This window comes from Cucurbita pepo, chromosome 15, assembly GCF_057944985.1.
Source record: "Cucurbita pepo subsp. pepo isolate OVF chromosome 15, ASM5794498v1, whole genome shotgun sequence".
In the NCBI taxonomy this organism is placed as follows: domain Eukaryota; kingdom Viridiplantae; phylum Streptophyta; class Magnoliopsida; order Cucurbitales; family Cucurbitaceae; genus Cucurbita; species Cucurbita pepo.
In genome coordinates, this window is record NC_141812.1 from 8,053,376 (window position 1) to 8,074,513 (window position 21,138).

Genomic DNA, 21,138 nt, shown 5'->3' on the forward strand with positions numbered 1-21,138 from the left:
TGGATATATAAGTAAGAGACACTATCTTCATTGATACGAAATGTTTTGGAGAACAGAAAGCAAATCTACATAGGTTTATTCTCAAATTGGCTAATATTGTAACCATTGTGGAGGTTCATTGTTCCTATTCTAGTTAGTGATTTTGTAAATTCTATGTCAAAAAAGCTTTTGAACAAGCATCGATATGCTATTATTATACACTTTGCTATTGATACAACCGTAGATATACATGTAAATATCAGAAACATGACTATTAGGGGTGTACATTCAACCCGACAACCCAGACCAACCCAACCGGAACTAAGGGTTGGATTGGATTAACATTTTGGGCAGGGTTGGGTTCATTTTTCTGAACCCGAACTGAATCGGTTCGGTTTCGGGTTCGTTGGCAAAACCTTCAAATTGACTCGAACAAAAAACAAATATATTACATATATTAATAATTTTTTCTATTTTTTCGTATTAATAGATTTGTGTGAGTGGCATTGAGTTTAGGTTAAGATACTCATGCCTGAGTTTGATAGGCAAATATATGTTTTTTTTTATATTATTGGATTATTTTTAATTTATTTAATTTCTTTTATATTATTTTGTTATTTTATTTTTACCATTTGAATTTATTTTTTTATATTATTTTTTAATTTTTAATTTCTTTTATATTATTTAGTTATTTTATTTTTACCATTTTCACTCCTAATTTTTTATTGAATATATTTATTTATTTAGTTTTGTAAATAATTATAAAAAATTAGTTTGTGAACTTTTAATATATTTTAACTTAAAAAAAAAATATGACAATCGAACCCGGACCCAACTCGAAGAGGGTTGGGTTGTGAAAAGTTTCGGGTTGGGTTGGGTTACCAATCCAACCAACCTTAACTTCTTCTTCGGTTGGGTCAAAAAAATCCCGATTGTGAAAAGTTTTGGGTTGGATTGAACCCGATCCAACCGACCTTAATTTATGGGTTGGGTCAAAAAAATCCCTCAACCCAACTCCAGACCATGTACCCTCATTGCTATATTTGTATTTTTTTTTTTTTTGGTATATATTTATTATAATTTTTTTGTTTGGTAATGATTTGTTAACTTTATGCCTTTGTACGGAAGAACACAGCCCGCCAAAACACAAAGGTTTGAAAAGAATTTAAATATGTGTAACGTTTATTTAAAGGACAAGTAATTATCCGTTTATATGAGTTCAAATGAAAGTCGAGTCATATAAAAACCGTCCAAACGTGCTCCCGTTAAATCGTGCAACATTTGCTCCCACAACGCTGATTCCAGAATCTTCGAACTTCAATTCTATTCCAAACACGCAAAAATACCTCTCCTTATGTTCTTCGACGTCTTCTCCTTCTTCACTCTGATCATACTCACTTTGCTCTCGGTGATCGTCTCCCATGCTTCGAATTCGAGCTCTTCTTCTACTTGTGTAGTGCAAGATACAGAGGAGGACGCTGAACTCCGCGAAATGGCTACCATGGAGAGCTTGATCGGCCTCGTTAACCGTATACAGAGGGCTTGTACTGTTCTTGGTGATTATGGCGGTGATTCTGCCTTGCCTACTCTTTGGGAGGCTCTTCCATCCGTCGTCGTCGTTGGCGGCCAGGTAAATTGTGCTGTGACTTTTATTGATCTGTAGATTGTTTAATGCTTGTCTTTGTATGGTACTGTTTTTGGATGCATGTGCATGTGTGGTTTTTTTCAGGTGGTTTTTCTTGCATGCGAGGTTAATTTGTTGTGCTCGGTTTGAAATGTAGAGCTCCGGAAAATCATCAGTATTGGAGAGCATCGTTGGTCGTGATTTTCTTCCCAGGGGATCAGGTAAGTCACTGTTGGTTCTAGTTTTGTTTTCTTTCAGAAAGAGGTAAAATGATCAAAGTTTAGTTTCGAGGCGTGGAGCTATGGAAGAAACAATTGCATGAAATTTTCTGCTAATTTTTTTGGTTATTATTCTCTATAATTAGTCAGATTGAGTCGCGCGGTCATACCACAAGAACAATCAACAGAGTATGTAATGGAAAAGGAAAAACAATAAAACTATAAGAGCAAGAAGAACTCATGTAAACGATTTTAATGATTCGGTCATGAGATCTTTGTTCCATGTTAAAGTTAGTCGAAGAACTTTTTCTATCAGTGACTAGAAGAATACAGATTCTGAAGGGAACAGTGAACCTCTATCCGGGGAGTTATATTCAATTAAATTGGAATTTACTACTATTATCGAAAAGATAGAAATACCTTACTGGTTTCTGAACTGAAAGAAACCTCTATAATAAATCATATTCAAATTTCTGCTGCCATAGCAGGCTTTTGATCCAAAGATTAACGATGTCCCTAATACACAATAAGGAAATAATTAGATAAACTCACCAACTGATAATTTTATTTTCCAGGAATTGTTACGCGGAGGCCTCTAGTTTTGCAGCTCCAGAAGACAGAACCAGGAAGAGAGGAGTATGCAGAATTTCTTCATCTGCCCAAGAAAAAATTCTCAGACTTCTGTACGTCATTTTGTTTTTTTAATATTATAAATGGTACTCATTCTGTATTTTAGACTATAAAATATCGTCAGGTTGGTTGATGAATAAGTTAATTTTATGTTCCTTAGAAAAGTTTCAGTCAGAAAAGTTATCTTGCTGTCAATTTCATATTTAGTTTCAGAGTACTTCCTGTTATGCTAATTTCATTACCCGAGGGGAAATAAGTACTCTAATTTTGTAGTTTTTCAAGGAAATTTTCAGTTTTAAATAACCTTTAGCAGCTTTTCATAAAAAGAGAAAAGAAATAATGTTTCAAAAAACGAAGTATGTATTGATTTTTTTGTGAACTGTTTGTTGTATACTACTGCTTAGTACAAGTTCTTTCCCTGAAATTTTTACCTTCTCTAAAAAAACCATAAGTTTTAGCGTTTCTATAAATGTTAGATGAAAACATCTGTAAAACAAATTAATGGAGATATATTAGGATTCAAATTCACGTACACTTAGTCATGGAAGTTCAAAAGTTTAGGAACTCCTAAATTCCATAGTATCTCCACTTATCTCTCACTGTCTTGCACCACAAACAAAGTTGAACGAGAGCAAGCTGCTTTAAAATTTTAACAGGTGTTGGGATGTCTCTGTAGATACATACACATCGTGCTGCTTGAAATGTCTGCAATATATTTGAAATGTAAGATGTAGTAGTTCCTAAGTTTACAAAGCCGTATGCTATGATGTATATCTTATCACGTTTTCCACTATCGAATCAAAACCAATGAAATGAAAATTTAAAGCCTTACCCTAAAGGGATCCATATCAGTAAAATTATCTAGATATCTTCTCTGATATCATTGTTAACTTCTCTTAGTTTTTTGCAGCAATGGTTAGGAAGGAAATTGAAGATGAAACTAATAGTTTGACTGGGAGATTAAAACAGATTTCTCCTGTTCCAATTCATCTTAGTATCTACTCTCCAAATGGTAACAAATCTAGATTTCTAGTGTGGTTCTCATTATTCAGTGACATCTGTTTTCTGTATGGTCAATGAGTCATTAGTTTTTGTATTCATTGTAGCTAGTACATTATACATCGAGATGTGTTCTTTTTATTATGCCACATTTTAAAATTTGATTAGGTGAGAAATGTTACTACATTATTAAGTGATAAATCATAATTTTACATTGGATAGATGTATCATTTCTGTTTCCTTTGACCCTATATCTAAAAGACTTAGTGCCACGTTTCTAGAATGATTACAATTTCAAAGCACGCTTCTGCTTGGTTTGCCTATTTGTTTCATAGGATATAATTGTGGAATTCTTCCTCTTAATGAATTTCATCCATATTATTACACTTCACATCAGATGCTGTTTTTTCACATTCTTTTGGTTTGATAAGACAAGTATTCAAAATAATATTGCCTAGTTTGATGAAGAACTGAACTATATATAGGATAGATATTCTGTTTCTGATGACTTTGACATTCATCTCCAAGAATCAGCTATCGCATTTCTAGGATAGTCATTATTTCTTAATATGGTATTATGATACTGCTTTCTTTGCCCATTTGTATCATCAATTGGATAATTCATGCATTATTTTCATGAATGAAGTTAATTCATATTATTATGTATTCTTCTCTGTGTTAACTGATGATGAAAATCTTTTTGGTTTCTTAATGTTAATCTGATCGCAGTGGTCAATTTGACACTGATAGATTTGCCTGGTTTAACAAAGGTTGCTGTAGGTAAACTTCCACCATTTCATTATAAACCATTATAAAATAACATCAGAAGTTCCAACCTTATTTTGAGAGGTTAATAAATTTATTTGCTGCAGAAGGACAGCCTGAGAGCATCGTTCAGGATATTGAGACAATGGTCCGTACTTATGTCGAAAAGGTAAGGAAGTATCTTTTGCTATAAACTTTTTGTTGCCAGTTTTACTGGAGTTACTTCTTTGAAATTGTTTTCATTGGAGATAAAATAAAGTAGATTCGCCTGAAAATTGTGTGTGCTGGACTGTGAAGAGACAATCAAACTCATATGGAAAAATAGAAAATGGAGTTAATTAAACAAAGATTTATGATTTTTCCGGCAATTTTTGCTCCATTTCCTCCCTTAATTGTACTATAGAATATTGAAATACTGCCTTGGATAAAATCAATGAAGTATGGACATCCCAGTTCAGTAATTCTTCCTCAAACTTAGGATACGAGTTGCAGTTCTTAAGACATTAATGGAATTTGCATTTTACTAATAAAAATACAATCTGGAGAAAAGCTGGGAGAGTGTTTATTTTGAAATTTCCAGCAAGCTGAAGTTTCCTGATCTGATTAAGGATAAATTGAAATCTTGAATGCAGCCAAACTGCATTATTTTGGCCATAACTTCAGCTAATCAAGATATTGCAACGTCTGATGCTATTAAACTTTCTCGAGAGGTTGACCCCACAGGCATGTTTTTTTTTTTTTTTTGCCGATGTCTCCAGTTATGAATGAATTATGCAGTCTTATATGCATGTGTTTTTGTAATGCATGCTTATATCTGTCTTTCTCTCTCTGTTATTTCCTAGGTGAAAGGACATTTGGGGTGCTGACAAAGCTTGATTTGATGGATAAAGGAACAAATGCTTTGGAAGTAAGGACCTAGTTTTTTTTACGTGTTCAACTCTATATTTTAGTGATCACTTGCCCATTGAATGATGCAACTTTATTTATTGGGTTCTAAAATTACGTGATTCATTGAGATTGCTCTATTGATGTTATTTCATAAAAATTTACAATAATATCAAGCACCACGTGTTGTAGCCAGAAATGTTGTAAATGTAATTAATTCCTTGAAAAATTAATTCTAGAATGAGTTTAAGCCCATTCAAATAGGTTTTAGGCAGATACCCCTTCAAAACTGATTCCTAATTTAATGCACGGTAAATTAGACCCAAAACCCACCGAGGCCAAAATCAGTTGAAAACAATTGAAATATTAAACATAGAGTGCAAGGAAGATACCTGGTTACACCATTATGGGAACGAAAAAGCATATTGAGAAAGCAGGGCATTGCGTGAGATGCATATAGTTATGTTACTAACCGGACAGAGAGTTGTTTATAATTGATATTTTAAAATGTTTTAAAATTGACATGATATATAGCAAGCACGTATTATATGGTAAATATGTGCAGTGTGCTTAAGTTTGTTCTATTTCAATCATTGAAATGATGGTATTGCAATAATCTTATCATTGCATATGCCTTTTTAACCATACTCTTCAACTAAACTAATTCTAGCTAAGTAGGAAAAATGATTTGGGCGTTTTTATTGTTTCGTTTAGGTGATCAATTAATCATGGTTCACAAAACCATCCCTTATAATGTCCACAAACTTCAATCATTTTGCTAATATCCATCGGCATTATTCTATTCCTTATCCAATAGCCATATATAATATAGCATTGATTTACAAATGCTAGAGGAGATTCTGGTGGATGCCTGATGGCCAGCTTTGAAGATTTTTTCACATCTTCTGTGAAAGTGAACTTGTTGAATAACTAAGTTCTGAGTTCTCTCCATTCCACATCATTTCTATTTAGGAAGAGATTGATATTGTATCAGGATCAGAATACTTCTTAATAATTGATAGATGATGCCACAAACCCTTGGGTTGACCATTCATATGTGTTGATAGATAACTTTGTGATCCTCCATTTCTCTATTCCTGCATCCCTTATCATTCCTGCATCTGCCTCAAAATTGCTCTTTGAAGGTTCTTGAAGGAAGGTCCTATCGACTTCATCACCCTTGGGTTGGAGTTGTCAATCGTTCTCAAGCTGATATCAATAAGAATATTGACATGATTACTGCTCGGCGAAGGGAACGTGGATTTTTTGCTTCTAGTGTTGACTACAGACACTTGGCTGACAAAATGGGGTCAGAGTATCTAGCAAAACTTCTCTCAAAGGTTGAGCTGAGATGCATTTACATGCTGACTCGGTCATTAATTCATTATTCTCTTTATTCCTATCGGCATCATAAATAACAATCTCAAATTGACATGATTTCAGCACCTAGAGTCTCTGATAAAAACACGTATGCCAGGCATTGCATGCTTGATTAACAAAAGCATAGACGAAATTGAAGCTGAGCTTCATCAGCTTGGGAAGCCTGTTGCAATTGATTCTGGGGTAATCTTTTATTTCTTGTTCAATAACTCAGATCTAATTTTCTTTGCTATTAACTAATTCATTTGTCTGACACATAACAGGCTCATTTACATATTATCCTTGAGCTTTGCCGTGCTTTTGACCTGGTGTTCAAGGATCATCTCCATGGGGGGTATACAATATATGCTCTCTATTAAATTTTTATCAGCAAAAGCGTTTTGATCAAGTTCTGTTTGATAATCAATATGTATGTATTTACCAATTCATTGTTCATTGCTGTGCAGGCTTGTCAAGGCAATTATATATGTGTTTTTTGTTGTGCATGTTTCTGTTATCTTCTGCACGACGTACTATTTACTTTTCTAGTAAACTTAATGTTACTTATGAAAGGTTCACTTTATATGTGATGTTATCTTCTTCAACTACATAGCTGGACTAGGATTATGGTTAGTTGTGTTTTTCTCATAACCATTTTTCTTTAAATCTTAGGCGACCTGGTGGTGATCGGATATATAGTGTTTTTGATAATCAGCTCCCTCATGCTCTGAGAAGGCTTCCCTTTGATCGCTACCTTTCACTGCAAAATGTGAGGAAGGTGATATCGGAGGCTGATGGATACCAACCTCATCTGATTGCGCCGGAGCATGGTTATCGACGCCTTATTGAAGTTGCAGTCAATTATTTTAGAGGTCCAGCTGAAGCTTCAGTAGATGCTGTAAGTGCCACATGTTTTTCCCATGCTGTGTTTTCCTATTGATGTGAGCGGTTATTATTATTGTTATTATTATTGTTATTATTATTATTATTATCATTATTATTATCAATATTATTTTTTTTGCATTTGGTAGATTCAGTTGATACATTTTATTGATTGATGGTGGGAGAATTTCATTGGAATGATTTTATGTGTTAGGGATCACGAATCTCCACAATGGTATGATATTGTCCACTTTGAGCATAAACTCTCATAGTTTTGCTTTGGCTTCCCCAAAATGCCTCGTACCAATACTAATGGAGATATAATCGTTACTTATAAATCCATGATTATTCCCTTAATTAGCCAACATGGACTCTCTCCCAACAATCCTCAACAAACAAGAGATATAATCCTTACTTATAAATCCATGATTATTCCCTTAATTAGCCAAGGACTCTCTCCCAACAATCCTCAACAAACAAATATATCTCTACCGAATGTTTACAAAATATCTATCATATATATATCTATCCGATTTTTTACTATAAATAGTCATCAGTTCCTTATCCCAACAATGTGAATATGGCATGAGAAAATACGTGCTTTTAATTTAATGGTAAACTACGTAATTGACTATCAAATAGTAAAAATAGAATGCCTATTTGTTGTATTCTATCGGATTATGCCTTGTGATTGTGTGCATGTAAAGCAGTGGATTATTTTAAGCTTATCAAACATGCGTTGGTTTTTAGTCCTGTTCTCAAACTTGTCCCTCGGGTACTTTCAGGTTCATTCCATTTTGAAGGAACTTGTTAGAAGATCACTGGCAGAAACTCAGGTCCAAGTCAACAATGTTACATTCTGGTAATGCTAAATGAATAACCATAGAATCATCTGAGCTAATATCTTGAAATGGAACAGGAGCTGAAGCGCTTTCCCACTCTCCAAGCTGAAGTTTCAAGAGCTGCAAACGAAGCGTTAGAGAGATTTCGAGAAGATAGTAAAATGACAACCTTGCGATTGGTTGACATGGAATCCTCCTACATAACAGTCGATTTCTTTCGAAGGCTCCCACAGGATGATGAAAAGGGAGGAATCCCACCAGCTGCAGCTTCCATAGATAGGTATACGGAGACACATTTCCACCAGATAGCATCAAATATTACCTCTTATATCAGGATGGTGTCTGAGACACTGAGGAACAGTATTCCAAAGTCTGTTGTTCATTGTCAAGTCAGGGAGGCAAAGCGATCGATATTAGATTACTTTTATGTGCAATTGGGACAAATGAAGGTATTGAACTTATAGCTGAAAGCCCATTTTTGATCACTTGGAAATACGTTTTATGCTACTGCTTGATTGTTTTGTAGGGTAATCAACTTGCCGCTCTTCTTAACGAAGATCCTGCTTTGAGGGAAAGGCGACAGCAATGTATCAAAAGGCTTGAACTACATAAATCTGCAAGGGATGAGATTGACTCAGTCTCATGGTCCTGATAAGGACAGGTAAAAACTGCACCAGCAAATCTTTCTAATGCAATGGTAAGCATTATATGATCAAATTTTGGTGTATATAAGCTTGTTTTTCTTAGATTAGGTCCCTTCCTCTTTCTTGCAAGTCTCCGATTTTTGCTTGATTTGTGCCTTTTGTCCTTCCTTGTTTCCCAAGTCTTTTGTCTTTCCCTTGAAACTTTTGATCCATTCAAGTAATTCATTGGGTAAGAAAGGAAATGATTAATTCCGGAACTTATGTCACCTCTCCTTCTAGTTGTTGTGGTGGCTTTGTTTTTCCTTAGGTTTAGATGGGGAATGTTAACACAAGGAAAATAATTTGGTTTCCTAACAAGTCTTCGATACGAATTTGAGAAACATTTATACTATGGGCTTTAAGGTTATATTATTATATTTTGGCCAAGTTTGGTGAAATATCTCGGACTTTAGTGAGGAGTACTGTTAAGATTTACCCAAATTGGGATTTTAACCCAATTATAGGGCCTAAATATTATTTTAATATAGATTTGAACTTTGATCAACGGCACATGCTTTATAACCCATTGAATTATATATCTACAATAGTTTGGTTTACCACGACTCTTCACAGTTGTATGATATTGTCAACTTTGAGAATAAAGCTCTCGTGATTTTGTTTTTGGTTTCTCCAAAAGACCTCGTACGAATGAAGATGTATTCCTTACTTATAAATTCATGACCAACTCCTTTAATTAGTCAATGTGGGACTCCCTTCCACCGATTCTCCTCTCGAACAAAGTACACCATATAGCCTCTTCTGAGGAATATGGAGCCTTCAAAGTACACCATAGAGTCTCTTCTGAGGCATATGGAGCATTCAAACAGCCTCCCTTTAATTGAGGCTTGACTTCTTTTTCTAGAGCCTTTGGGCAAAGTACACTATTTATTCGACACTTGAGTCACTTTTGACTACACCTTTGAGCTCACAACTTTTGTTCGACATTTGAGGATTCTATTCACATGGTTAAGTTAGGAGCATGGCTCTAATACTATATTAGAAACCACTGCTCTCTGCAATGGTATGATATTATCCACCTTGAGCATAAATTTTCATGATTTTACTTTTGGTTTTTCCAAAAAGCCTCTTACCAATGAGATGCATATGATTTTGGGACTCTTCCTCTACGATCTTCAAGAGTCAAACATTAGGGATCGGAACCTGCTTGGATAAGGGAGAGGAATTTTCTTTTTGGATCTCATTTTCCACTTAAACAGGTAAGAGACGCAAGGAATCTATGATAGGGTGGAATAAAATACTCCATAATGGATTCCATGTCATGAATGATGATGGATTTCTTCTCTCCAGTCTTAGCCTCCCTTCGATTGCAAATCTCTGTCGGCGCCAAAAAGTTCTTTGCCGTCCTTTTCTAGCCCTTTGTTAATTGTCAACCAGCATAATTCCATATGCCTAAAAAAAGGTCAATCTTGGCCTTCTTCAAATGCCCCTATAATTTCTTTCCATTAGTAGTAGGCTGCTAATTTCTACCCCCATTGAAACCTAGATGTGCTCAAGATTCAATGAATCCCGAAAATTATTGAGGGGTCGTTTCTTCTTTCTTTCATTAACATTTTTTCGTGTGCTTGCATTGACGTAGTTAATCATGAACTCTCCCTAAATAAGTCGTTAGGATTGTCGAGTCTAATCATTCTATAGGCGGCTTTGTTTGATATCAAGTTATAGGACATATTGGTACTAGAGAGACAGTGTTGGGGCACGAGGGCATTTATATTAATAATATCAAACTCGAGTATTGACATGTCGATAAAATACGAAGATATTGCATTTGATCTGAATTTGATCTAGTGGAAACCAAACAGACTCTCAATGCAGGATGTGAAAAGTAAGACATTTGACAACACCTTTTCAGTGCAAAACCGCCAAACTTTTTTCTGATATTAGGCAAACCAATTCAATTGGGTATTTTCTTACTAAAAAACCCTTTGAAGTTCTTTAGGTGAGTCAATGGCTTCGTGGTTTGGTTCAATTTTGTCTGTCTTGATCAAATAATTGCAATTCTAGGCTATAACTTATCCTAAAGTCTTAACTTCTCACGCTCTTGACATGAACAACTTCGAAGATGTTGCCCAAAAGGATTTTTACAATATATCTAGATATATATATATATATACATGTTTTTAATGGGAGAAAGGCAGCTGAAAGAGATAGATCTTAATCGTAATTACTTTATATTATAATCAATCTGAATGGCCCAATTATTTGACTTATGTTGAACTTAAATTATGTCTAATACATGCTTAATCTTTCTATTTCTAATGTATTCTTTTACAGGACATTGTTTTTTATATATTATTAATACTCACCCTGGTTTAAAATATTAAGACTCGACTGGTTAGATATTACGAGGTTTAGTGAACACCATGTTGAATCTCTCTACCATTTCCTTCTCTTTCACTTTGGCCAATATGAGTTTACCAAGTACTAGCAGCTTTATGAGGGAATTTTCCATCTGAGGAGGAGCTTTCCAAAGAAATAGGTTAAGTTGCAAATGCTGATTTTGTAAAAACTTTTCAAAATTAAGAAATTCATTAGAATGTTGGATGAAAAGTTGACGAGGTAAGAGGAGTGAGTAGATGGCTTACTAGTTTAAGTTTGAAAGAGTCTAACTATTGTTTGTCAAACATTTTAATAGGGTTTTAATAAATTTGAGAGTAATTTTGGAACGTTTAACAAGACCTTGAAACAAGTCTTTTCAAGTATTAGTAGTGGGACATTTTGTCTATCGGGGAAGGTTTTTGGTGACAACACTTGGAGATATTATAAGAAAATTCCGACATGAGTAATGAGAAATTCTATGAAAAACACGAGCGTCCACTTTCTGTATACAATCAATCTACACAGAATGAATCAATCCATAATAAACTCTGAAAGGACGGTAACTTTTGAATTAGTTTACCTTTTTTTTACAATTCAAGCTTAAAAATATGCTCTATTAAACCACATTTAAGATTGAAAATACAACAAACGTGTCATAATGTCAATATACGATATATATTATAAGCTAACTTTTGTCTTTTGATGATTATAATCACTAACAAAAGAAGTAATACTTTATGGTGGGAAAGTGGTCTTTGTTTCTTGTCCACCAACACCCAAAAAGGAATTCAAATGGACCAAAAAAGGCTAAGACCAACACAATTCCACTAACCATTTTTAAAATTACATTCAAATTCTTCGGCATAAAAAAAATATATACAACGAAAGCCGAAGGAAATCGGATAGGAATAACCCAAATTTCACTATAAATACTCCAAAAACACTGCCCATTTCAATTCATCACCACATCTTCAAATTCCTTTCTCATTCTTAAAGCTTCTGCTACTCATTTCATTATGCCTCTCTCTTCTCTCTCTTCGGTTTCTGTTTTTGTAATAACTTTGCTTCTCATGCAAAGGGTCTCGGAGAGTGCCACGTGTAATGACTGTTTCACTCGTTCTCGAGCTGCCCATTACCCTAATTCAGAAGAACAAGGAACGGACCGTAAGTACTCGCTCTTAATCTCATATTGGTTAATTTCAAGTTTGTCTCTCTTCGGTTTATGAACTTTATATTATGTTTAGTATACTCGTAAATTCTGTAAAATATTGAATAAATTGACTTATTAGACACAAAAAAAAAAAATTAAAATTAAAATTAAAATTATTATACAATAAATTAAAATTTCAAAAACGTATATTACAATTAGAAATTTTTAAGTTAGAAAATTTGTTGCTTTTTTGGCAGATGGAGCGTGTGGGTATGGAACGTTTGGAGCAACGATCAACGGTGGAGATGTTGCAACTGCCTCTGAACTTTACAGAGATGGCCTCGGTTGTGGAGCTTGCTACCAGGTGACATAAAATGGTGTTTAAAATCTTTTCTAATATACTCTTTTTTTTTTCTTAATCTATGACGAATTAAAAGTTAGTCGGGTTCATATAAATAAAAACTTTATAGGTACCATAATTCTTTTAAAAAATAATTCAAATTTATTATTATTCTTCAAACTAATTTTTAAAACTAAAATTTTCTTTATTGTAAAAAATTGAGTCAATAATATAAATGACTGAAGCCAACCCGACTGAATATTTTATACTTAAGTATGATTCATTAATTATTTAGTAAGAATAGCTTAAGTTGAAAAAAATTATAACCCGAACAATTTAATTTGGTCTAAACATGTGTGGTTGAATTGTTGATACGATATAATATTTTGTTAAAAGAGGTAAATTGCGTGAACAGATAAGGTGCGTAGACAGTGAGTTGTGCTCGGAGGAAGGAGCCATGGTGGTGATAACCGATCAAGGGTCAGGCCCAGGCGACTTTATAATGACCCGAAGAGCCTACGCTCGCTTGGCTCAAACCGCTGATGCTGCTGCTTCTTTGTTAGCCCTCGGTGTTATTGACATTGAATACAAAAGGTCAGTTTCCCTTTTTTTCTTCTCTATGTCCAAATAACAATAATTTTAATTTTCGTCTACGAAATTTATCAAAAGAAAATTAAAAAGATACCCCGCTTTTCTTTCTAAAAAATTATTTAAAGAGATCGTCACAACGTGATCAACAGTTTTCATCGTTGAAAATATTTTGAAATCCAGTGGTTATTAGAGAATTTGTGAATCCACACCATCCATAGTTATTAGGAGACAATCACGAGTCGTGGGATAATTTTTTCTCTAGTCGATGATTTCTCTCTTTGTGGAAGAAATTAGCTCAAAAGTGAATGAACGAGCCCTCGAGGAGAGTTTTTTTTTTTTTTTTTTTTTTTTGAGAAAGTACACAAATCGACACTTTGAGAGAAGACTGTTTCCCTCACTTTGTGAGATCTCACATCGGTTGGAGAGAAGGACGGGTGAATTATGAGATTCCACATTGGACCGGAAACCTCTCCTTAACAAAAACATTAAGAGGAAGTCCGAAAAGAAAAGTCGGAAGAGCGACAATATTTGCTAGTAGTGGGCTTTGAGTTATTACATTAACAAAAAAAAAAAAAAAAAAAAAAAAAAAAAAAAAAAAAAAAAAAAAAAAAAAATTATATCATTCTTGAATCTAAAATATTTTTTTAGGAGATATTTATTCACAAATATTCTACATAAATTTTGAGAGGTCTAATATATACATTTAAGTACCGTAAATACTCATGAAAAGTTTCTCGAGAATTAGGGTTACGGTTTATTTTAACCTTATTTTCTCGTGGTTGAACAGAGTAGCTTGTAGCTATCCGTACAAAAACATAACAATTAAGATTGATGAGGCGAGCGATGCTCCTCATTACTTGGCCTTTGTCATAAGGTTTCAACAAGGCAAAAATGATATCACTGCCGTTCAGCTTTGCGAGGTAACCATTTCAACCTTATCAAATAAGGCCTAAACTATTTAATCTTCAACTTAACTTGTTAAAATTTTGAGCTATTTTGTAAAATTTGCAGACGAAGAACTTCGTGTGCAAGCTACTAGATCGGAGCTACGGTACCGTGTGGACGACGGCGTCGCCGCCGAGGGGACCGTTGTCGTTGCGAATGTTGCTAACGAACGAGGACGGAGACGAGCAGTGGATCGTCCCCATTAACGATATTCCTCGTGACTGGAAGGCTGGAGATATCTATGATACTGGAGTTCAAGTTAATTAAATTCATCGTCTAAATATTTCTTATTATTCTTCTTCATAGTTTAATTTTTAAATTTCTAAAAGTTTTTTTTTTTTTTTTGTTTGAATTATGTATAATCATAGTATTATTTAATTGGGTGTATGTAATTTTTGAAGTGTATAATAAATTAAATATTTGCGTTCTTCGAGTATAAGTGTATAATGAATCGTCAATTATATCATATTCAATTATTCACACGTAAAATTGATAATATTATTCTTTTTATTTTTTTTTATTCAATTTTTCACGTAAACACAAGATAAAAGGAACATTAAAAATGTTTATATAAAAATTAAAGTTAAGGAATTTATTAAATATTTTTAAACTTTTATGTTAGCCACGAAATTGAAAGTTTAGAGACTTATTAAACACTTCTTAAAATTCATAGACCAAATAGATATGAACTTTTATGTTTATCTGTTGGTTAATTGATTTTTTCCTAATTTTTTTTAAACTAAAAATAAGAGTAGTTTATGTGTGAGATTTCACTATCGACCGAAACTAAACCTTTCTTATAATAGTGTGGAAACCTCCCCTAACAAACACGTTTTAAAATTGTGAAGCTGATGTCAACAAGTAATAAGTCAAAGCGGATAATATCTGATTGTGAAGCTGATGTCAACAAGTAATAGGTCAAAGCGGATAATATCTGATAGTGATAGATTTCGGCTAACGAAGACGTTGAGAATAAGAGTGATTAAGATAGGATTAAAAGAATCTAATTAATAATTTACATTTAAACCTAATTAAATTAAATTAAAGTCCATTATGGTGAAAATTTAAGTTGGGGTTTTTTATCTAAAAAAAAAAAAAAAAAAAAAAAAAAAAAAAAAAAAAAAGTCAGATTTTGAAAGGAAATATAAGTGAGAAAATAACAAAATTTGACTTTTGACTTTTGACTTTGGTGTGGCATAAAACCGGATCTAGAAGAAAATTTGATATATATATATATATATTTTTTACCCGAGATATTAAGACTTATCCATCTAAAGGCTTGGTTCAATTGAAAAGGAGAAGAAAGTTGACTCGTAGAAAACAGGATATGACAGATAACCTATAGACTCAACGATCAGCTCAGTAAAAACTCACTTCTCCTTCAGACGTGTCCTTGTCAATCTAATTGTTGTTTGGTTATCGTTTTTTGGCTAGGATTTCATTTTTCCTAACCAAAACAAAAAGAAACTCGATCGGATACTAGAGACAAGCGTAAGCTAGGAACACATTCGACCGGGGGATGAAAAAAGTTTTTTTTTTTTAATAAATAAAATGGATTTCTTATAATTATTATTGAAAATGCTCAGAATATGTAGTAAATAAAACGAATTTAGTATAATAATGTTGGAAAAAAATGTAAAATATAATTATTGTATTGAAATTATATTTTAAAGCAATTGCAGCCATTTTCCTATTTCCTATTTCCTATTTTTTAATTAAATAAAATTATGTTTTTTTAAATTATAAAAAAAAAAAAAAAAAAAAAAAATCACCTGTAATATAGGAAACTACGTCGTTTTGTAAAAGCGCAGACCTATATAAATTCCCATGGTCAAACTTTCTCTTCATTGGCTCTGAACCGAAAATGGAGTTTCTAGACGAGGATGCGAAACCCAGGTTCCTTTTCCAATCTCGCGCCATTCCATCTCCGGCGACTGAGCTCCAAAACGAATCACAATCCAGCAAGATCTTTGTCTCAATCACCGTCGTAATATCTTCCATTTTTCTTATTCTCTCGATTTTATTCGTCCAATTCGAACCATTCAGATCTCTTCTCATCTGGATTTCTCTCTCGCTTCTTCTCGGTCCATTTGCCCCAATTTCCCTCACCGGCGGCGATATTCGAGTCGGTCGTGGTCCGATTGTTGAAATTCCCGACGAAGAACACGAACTAGAAGACGATGCGAAGAAGAAACCTGTTCAAAAGCGCTCAAAACTGCGTAGATCCGAGGAAATCACCGCTGGTGCAATCGAAATCGCTGAAAAAGTCACTGCGAAAATGGAGAACAGAAATGGAGCTCTTCAGAGTCGCAATAATGGAGTAAATTTTGCGATTGAGGAGGCGGAATGGGACGAAGGGGAATTAGGGCTTTTAAAGAAGCAATTGGCGAAGCATCCTGTGGGGAAGCCGAGGCGGTGGGAGATAATTTCAGAGGCGTTTGGCGGAAGGCATAAAGTGGAAAGTGTGATTAAGATGGCTAAGGAAATGGGAGAGAAGAAATTAGGCGATGAGGATTCTTATGCTCAATTTCTGAAGAACAGGAAGCCGATGGATAAGAGAATTGAAAATGTCGATGAAGAACGGCCCGGTGGCGCCGTCGACGCTCAGGTCGCTGGTTGGAGTTCTGGTGAAGACATTGCATTACTCAATGCTTTGAAGACGTTTCCGAAGGATGTGCCTATGAGATGGGAGAAAATCACAGCTGCTCTTCCGGGGAAGACGAAGGCAGCTTGTATGAAGAGAGTTGGGGAATTGAAGAGAGATTTTCGGAATTCCAAAGCTGCTAATGACATCTGAGAGAACAGAAATGGAGTAATTTGAGATCAAATTCTTCAACTTTTGTGTCAAAGAGGTAATACAAAATCTTGAAATGTCTTATTTTTTTCATCATTTTTCCCCTGTTACACATTTTATTGGTTATATCAAGTTTACAAGTTACCATTTCATTTCTCCACTGGTTAATTGTGATACATCTGCTAGCATTTTGATGCAATGAAATTCCATACTCATTTTTTCTTTAGAATATTGCATCGTGAATACTACTGGTTAAAGGTTTGTGACAAATTGAGGGTAGTTTCTGTGAGATCCCATGTCGGTGGAAGCGGGGAATGAAACATTCCTTGTAAGGGTGTGAAAATCTCTCCTTGATAGACAACCTTGTAAAATTGTGAGGTTGACGGTGATACGTTGTGGGTCATAGCGGACAATATTTGATAGCTGTTACAAATAGTATTAGAGACAGACACTAGGTGGTGTGTCAACCGATGTGGGATCTCACAATCCACTCCACTCCCTCCTAGCGTCCTCGCTGATACTCGTTCCCTTCTCCAATCGACGTGGGACACCCCAATCCACCCCCCTTTGGGGCCCAACTGCCCTGCTCGCACACTACCTCGTGTCCACTCCCTTCGGGGCTCAGCCTCCCTCGCTAGCACATCGCCTGGTGTTTAGCTCTGATATCATCTGTAACAGCTCAAGTCCACTTCTAGCAGATATTGTCTTCTTTGGGCTTTCCCTTTCGGACTTTCCCTCAAGGTTTTTAAAACGTCTCTGCTAGGGAGAGGTTTTCACACCCTTATAAAGAATGTTTCGTTCTCCTCTCTAACCGATGTGGGATCTCGGACTATCACTCCACGCTAAAGTTTCTATTTCATGCCATAGTTAGAATTATGGACATTAGTTTAGTTCCTTGTTTAAATCTGGTTGCAACCATTAGGTTAACAATGATGATCTTGGGATTTGATTGTGTTTGGATGATGGCTGGTGAAGAATAGAGATGACATTTTGGAGTATAGATTACAGAACATGTCTGGTTATTTATGCCATTAGGTAGCTGGAAATGTTTGCGATCGTTTAGAAAACAATTCACAATTCACGACTCTACAAAAGGGTAAATGAACGTAAACTAGATTTGATTGAACCGAATTATTCCGTTCATTGATTTTAGCAGCAACGACATTCCAGCTCGATGTCATTGACGTTTCTTTAAGCCTTTTTACAAAAGATTGATCATCAATCCTCAGGCCCTTGTTTAGGGACTGTAGTTGATTACTACTACTAGTCTTCATATAGGGTTTCGATCTCTGGCTGTCGAAAACCTTTGTCTTTGCAGGTTTTTCAGATTTATCAAATGTTCGATAAATTTTGTCTCTCAACTTTCGAGCGTGTCTAAATGAAACCATGACTTGTGTAGCATTAGGTTTCGAAGCTTACAGCTTCGATTTCCAGAGCGTGCCCCCTCTTGGCCATTAACCTTACAAGGAATGAAAATATTAGAGCAGGCCTCCTCTAGTTCGGTTTTGACCCAACTCAAATCGAACCGGGTCCTTTATTATCGGTTCAAGCTGGTCTACAGAGGATTCAACTTGATCCAACTTGTTTCATAGTTTTTTTTTCTCAGTCTTTTATCTATATTTTACAAATAAATGTTATCAAAATCTAATTCGAGTTCTTTTAAAACTAAAATAATTAGTTTTAAACAACTTCAAATGTTTTCACAATGAAAATTATTGTGAGAAAATTAATACAATTTACTATCATTCAAATAGTTATGAAACAATAAAAGATATTAATAAATAAGATCGATTATGCTCATTTTCATTTATGTCTGTCTAAGCCATTTTGACATTAACATGTTTTATTTTTACTCACATGCTTAATATGAAAATTTCAAAGAGATTATTCAATATAGAATTGCTCAAAGCAAAATTGGCGTCGCAGGTCCATTCATCCTATCCTCTAGAGATTCTTGGTCCATTTATATACTTCCCATTGACTCAGATCACAGGTCCATTCATCCTATCTTCGAGAGATTCTCGGTCCATTCATATACTTCTCGTTTACTTAGGTGTCACAGGTCTATTCATCCTATCCTCTAGGAAATTTGTCACAGCTCCATTCATCCTATCCTCTAGAGATTCTCGATCCATTCATATGCTTCTTATTTACCTAGGTGTCACAAGTCTATTCATCCTAGCCTCTAGAAAATTATAAAACAACTATCGAGCATAAGCTCTCATGGCTTTGCTTTAGACTTTTCCAAATAGCCTAATGCTCTTATGGCTTTGCTTTAAGCTGTCACAAAAGTAATGCTCTGATGGAGATACTATTCTTCAATTATAAATTCATGAGCATTTCCAAAATTAGCCAAAGTGGGACCCACTTCCAATAATCCTTAACAAAATCTACCGTCAAAATTTAAAAAAATATTTATCTTAAATAAATTGATGAAAGATATATAAACCAAATAAAGTTTAGGAGGCGGTTGGAATGTTTTGGATAAAAGACAGCGCCATCGAAAATCAGACGTAACGCAACGTTTCGGCGTCACCTCCAAAGCCTTTATCCGTTTCTACACTATTCCAGTTCCAAAACCCTAACCCACTTTTCACTCCTCATCTCCGGCGAATTCTTCCGATGGGTCTTCTCTCATGGTGGAAAGGTGGTTCTGCGCCATCGGAGTCCAATTCGAAGCCGCAGCCTCCTCCGAAGAACGTCTCTCAGCCGCCCGAAGTCCCTGGCCTTAACGGTGCCGTCGAAGTCCCCCGACCGGCCGCCACTGTGACCGTCTTCGAGTTCGGCTCCGTTTCCGCTTCATCCGATAGTGTCACCCTAACCGGTTACTGCCCTGTCTCCGACGACCTCGAGCCCTGCCGCTGGGAGATTCTGCCTGCAAGCGGCTCCGACGCGCCTCTTTTTCGCGTCGTCTTCTGAGGTGCTTGAGATGTAAGTAAAATTAAAATCTATAAACGATTATTCTAGTAGAACGAAGCCTGCTAATTACCATTTTTTGTTTGGGAGATTTGATTTTTTTCTTTCGCATATCGTGATTTATCTTCGTAAATTGCTGAATCTTGTTCTTCGTTGATTGGTTTTCCATTTGCTTCTTCTCACAATCTGTGCAATCCGTAATCATATATTTGATCATACAAAAAGAAAATTACTGCATTTGCATTTGCATTTCCATTTTTGTTCCAAGTCGAAATTGTTTAGTTCATCTTTTGAATCATAGATTTGGGGCTTAGGAGTCGATTTCTTCACTTCTGAATCTATGCAGGTTAGGGTTTAGAAATCATCTTAATTAAATCACTTTTATCCATCCAGAATCACTCCAAAAACATGTTTAAAATTGCTATCAAACATGTTTGTTTTTGTGTTCGAGAAAATTTGTTTCAAAATCAATACCATTTTGTGCTTTGATTTGTTTTGGCCAAGTTGTGAATGTACTTGAAACTACAGGTTTATGGAAGCCACAAGAATATGCCTCAATGATTATTGGTTTTGTTGGCCAGAAGCTTCTTGGAATCATTCAAGAGAGTTGCAGTAATTTGCGGCGTTTCACATAATGTATGAATAATTTGAATACTTCTGCATATTGAAATTCAAAAAAAAAAAAAGTATGCAAGTTATTTAGAATTGATGAAATTTCAATCTTAGCTTGCTAATTTCATAATTGTCTGCTTTTGTGATGAATTTTTTTGTTCCTTTACTCATTCTGTGAGAAGAATCTTCCATTTTTCTTTCATGATATCATGTTGGTGAAGTTCATTGTTGTTGTTGATCATCTGAGGTTTAGAATTCAAGAACAGTCGATATGATTCTAGACATCCCTTTTTTATTTCAATCTAGAAAAAGGATACAAAAGGGGGAGGAAGAGGAATTCTCATGCAAAGCCTCGAAAGCACATGTTTGGGAGTAATTTTGAACGATTAAAGTATGTTTAGGAGTCATTTTGAATGATTAAAGAATGTTCGGGAATGATTTTAAACGTGACAAAAGTGAGAAAGGATACAAAAGGGGGAATGAAGAGAGTTGGTTTTCAGATGGAATACTAGACTCGGATCTATGGATTTCGTCTTCTTTAAACATAGTTATGTTAAGCATATCGATTTGTTATGAGAGTTGGTTTT

The 21,138-nt window shown here is 34.9% G+C and overlaps 4 protein-coding genes across 6 annotated transcripts; all 4 read left to right on the forward strand.

Moving 5' to 3' along the window:
- Window positions 1–1,204: 1,204 nt before the first annotated feature.
- LOC111811563 (phragmoplastin DRP1E-like) lies at window positions 1,205–9,238 on the forward strand. The gene is made up of 15 exons (XM_087118071.1): window positions 1,205–1,609; window positions 1,761–1,824; window positions 2,397–2,504; window positions 3,362–3,463; window positions 4,180–4,230; window positions 4,323–4,384; window positions 4,848–4,938; window positions 5,058–5,122; window positions 6,246–6,440; window positions 6,544–6,663; window positions 6,744–6,814; window positions 7,132–7,357; window positions 8,127–8,177; window positions 8,261–8,632; window positions 8,710–9,238. The coding sequence occupies exons 1-15, from the start codon at window positions 1,334–1,336 to the stop codon at window positions 8,833–8,835; spliced, it is 1,980 nt and encodes a 659-aa protein (XP_086974197.1). The 5' UTR covers window positions 1,205–1,333; the 3' UTR covers window positions 8,836–9,238.
- Window positions 8,741–14,662, forward strand: LOC111811565 (expansin-like B1). 2 transcript variants are annotated; one of them, XM_087118072.1, is made up of 6 exons: window positions 8,741–8,880; window positions 12,282–12,367; window positions 12,611–12,717; window positions 13,109–13,287; window positions 14,072–14,204; window positions 14,296–14,662. In XM_087118072.1, exons 1-6 carry the CDS (start codon window positions 8,873–8,875, stop codon window positions 14,494–14,496), a joined length of 714 nt encoding a protein of 237 aa, XP_086974198.1. In that variant the 5' UTR covers window positions 8,741–8,872; the 3' UTR covers window positions 14,497–14,662. The 2 variants fall into 2 exon arrangements, with proteins under 2 accessions (XP_086974198.1, XP_023554242.1); XM_023698474.2 differs by lacking the exon at window positions 8,741–8,880 and having other exon boundaries at window positions 12,123–12,367.
- A 1,404-nt stretch (window positions 14,663–16,066) lies between these two features.
- Window positions 16,067–18,680, forward strand: LOC111811566 (transcription factor MAMYB). The gene is made up of 2 exons (XM_087117868.1): window positions 16,067–17,081; window positions 18,342–18,680. Exon 1 carries the CDS (start codon window positions 16,094–16,096, stop codon window positions 17,024–17,026), a length of 933 nt encoding a protein of 310 aa, XP_086973994.1. The 5' UTR covers window positions 16,067–16,093; the 3' UTR covers window positions 17,027–17,081; window positions 18,342–18,680.
- An 816-nt stretch (window positions 18,681–19,496) lies between these two features.
- LOC111811567 (allyl alcohol dehydrogenase-like protein) lies at window positions 19,497–20,753 on the forward strand. 2 transcript variants are annotated; one of them, XM_087117876.1, is made up of 2 exons: window positions 19,497–19,954; window positions 20,521–20,753. In XM_087117876.1, the coding sequence occupies exon 1, from the start codon at window positions 19,646–19,648 to the stop codon at window positions 19,940–19,942; it is 297 nt and encodes a 98-aa protein (XP_086974002.1). In that variant the 5' UTR covers window positions 19,497–19,645; the 3' UTR covers window positions 19,943–19,954; window positions 20,521–20,753. The 2 variants fall into 2 exon arrangements, with proteins under 2 accessions (XP_086974002.1, XP_023554244.1); XM_023698476.2 differs by having other exon boundaries at window positions 19,501–19,954; window positions 20,468–20,753.
- The last annotated feature ends 385 nt before the right edge of the window (window positions 20,754–21,138 follow it).

Excerpts from the sequence above, each read along its gene's own strand:
- LOC111811563 (XM_087118071.1), top strand. The coding sequence starts at position 1,334 with ATGTTCTTCGACGTCTTCTCCTTCTTCACTCTGATCATACTCACTTTG. Across the intron at positions 1,610-1,760 it reads TCGTCGTCGTTGGCGGCCAG|AGCTCCGGAAAATCATCAGT; the intron begins GTAAATTGTGCT and ends TTTGAAATGTAG. Across the intron at positions 1,825-2,396 it reads TTTTCTTCCCAGGGGATCAG|GAATTGTTACGCGGAGGCCT; the intron begins GTAAGTCACTGT and ends TTTATTTTCCAG.
- LOC111811565 (XM_023698474.2), top strand. The coding sequence starts at position 12,220 with ATGCCTCTCTCTTCTCTCTCTTCGGTTTCTGTTTTTGTAATAACTTTG. Across the intron at positions 12,368-12,610 it reads AGAAGAACAAGGAACGGACC|ATGGAGCGTGTGGGTATGGA; the intron begins GTAAGTACTCGC and ends CTTTTTTGGCAG. Across the intron at positions 14,205-14,295 it reads CTGCCGTTCAGCTTTGCGAG|ACGAAGAACTTCGTGTGCAA; the intron begins GTAACCATTTCA and ends TAAAATTTGCAG.
- LOC111811566 (XM_087117868.1), top strand. The coding sequence starts at position 16,094 with ATGGAGTTTCTAGACGAGGATGCGAAACCCAGGTTCCTTTTCCAATCT.
- LOC111811567 (XM_087117876.1), top strand. The coding sequence starts at position 19,646 with ATGGGTCTTCTCTCATGGTGGAAAGGTGGTTCTGCGCCATCGGAGTCC.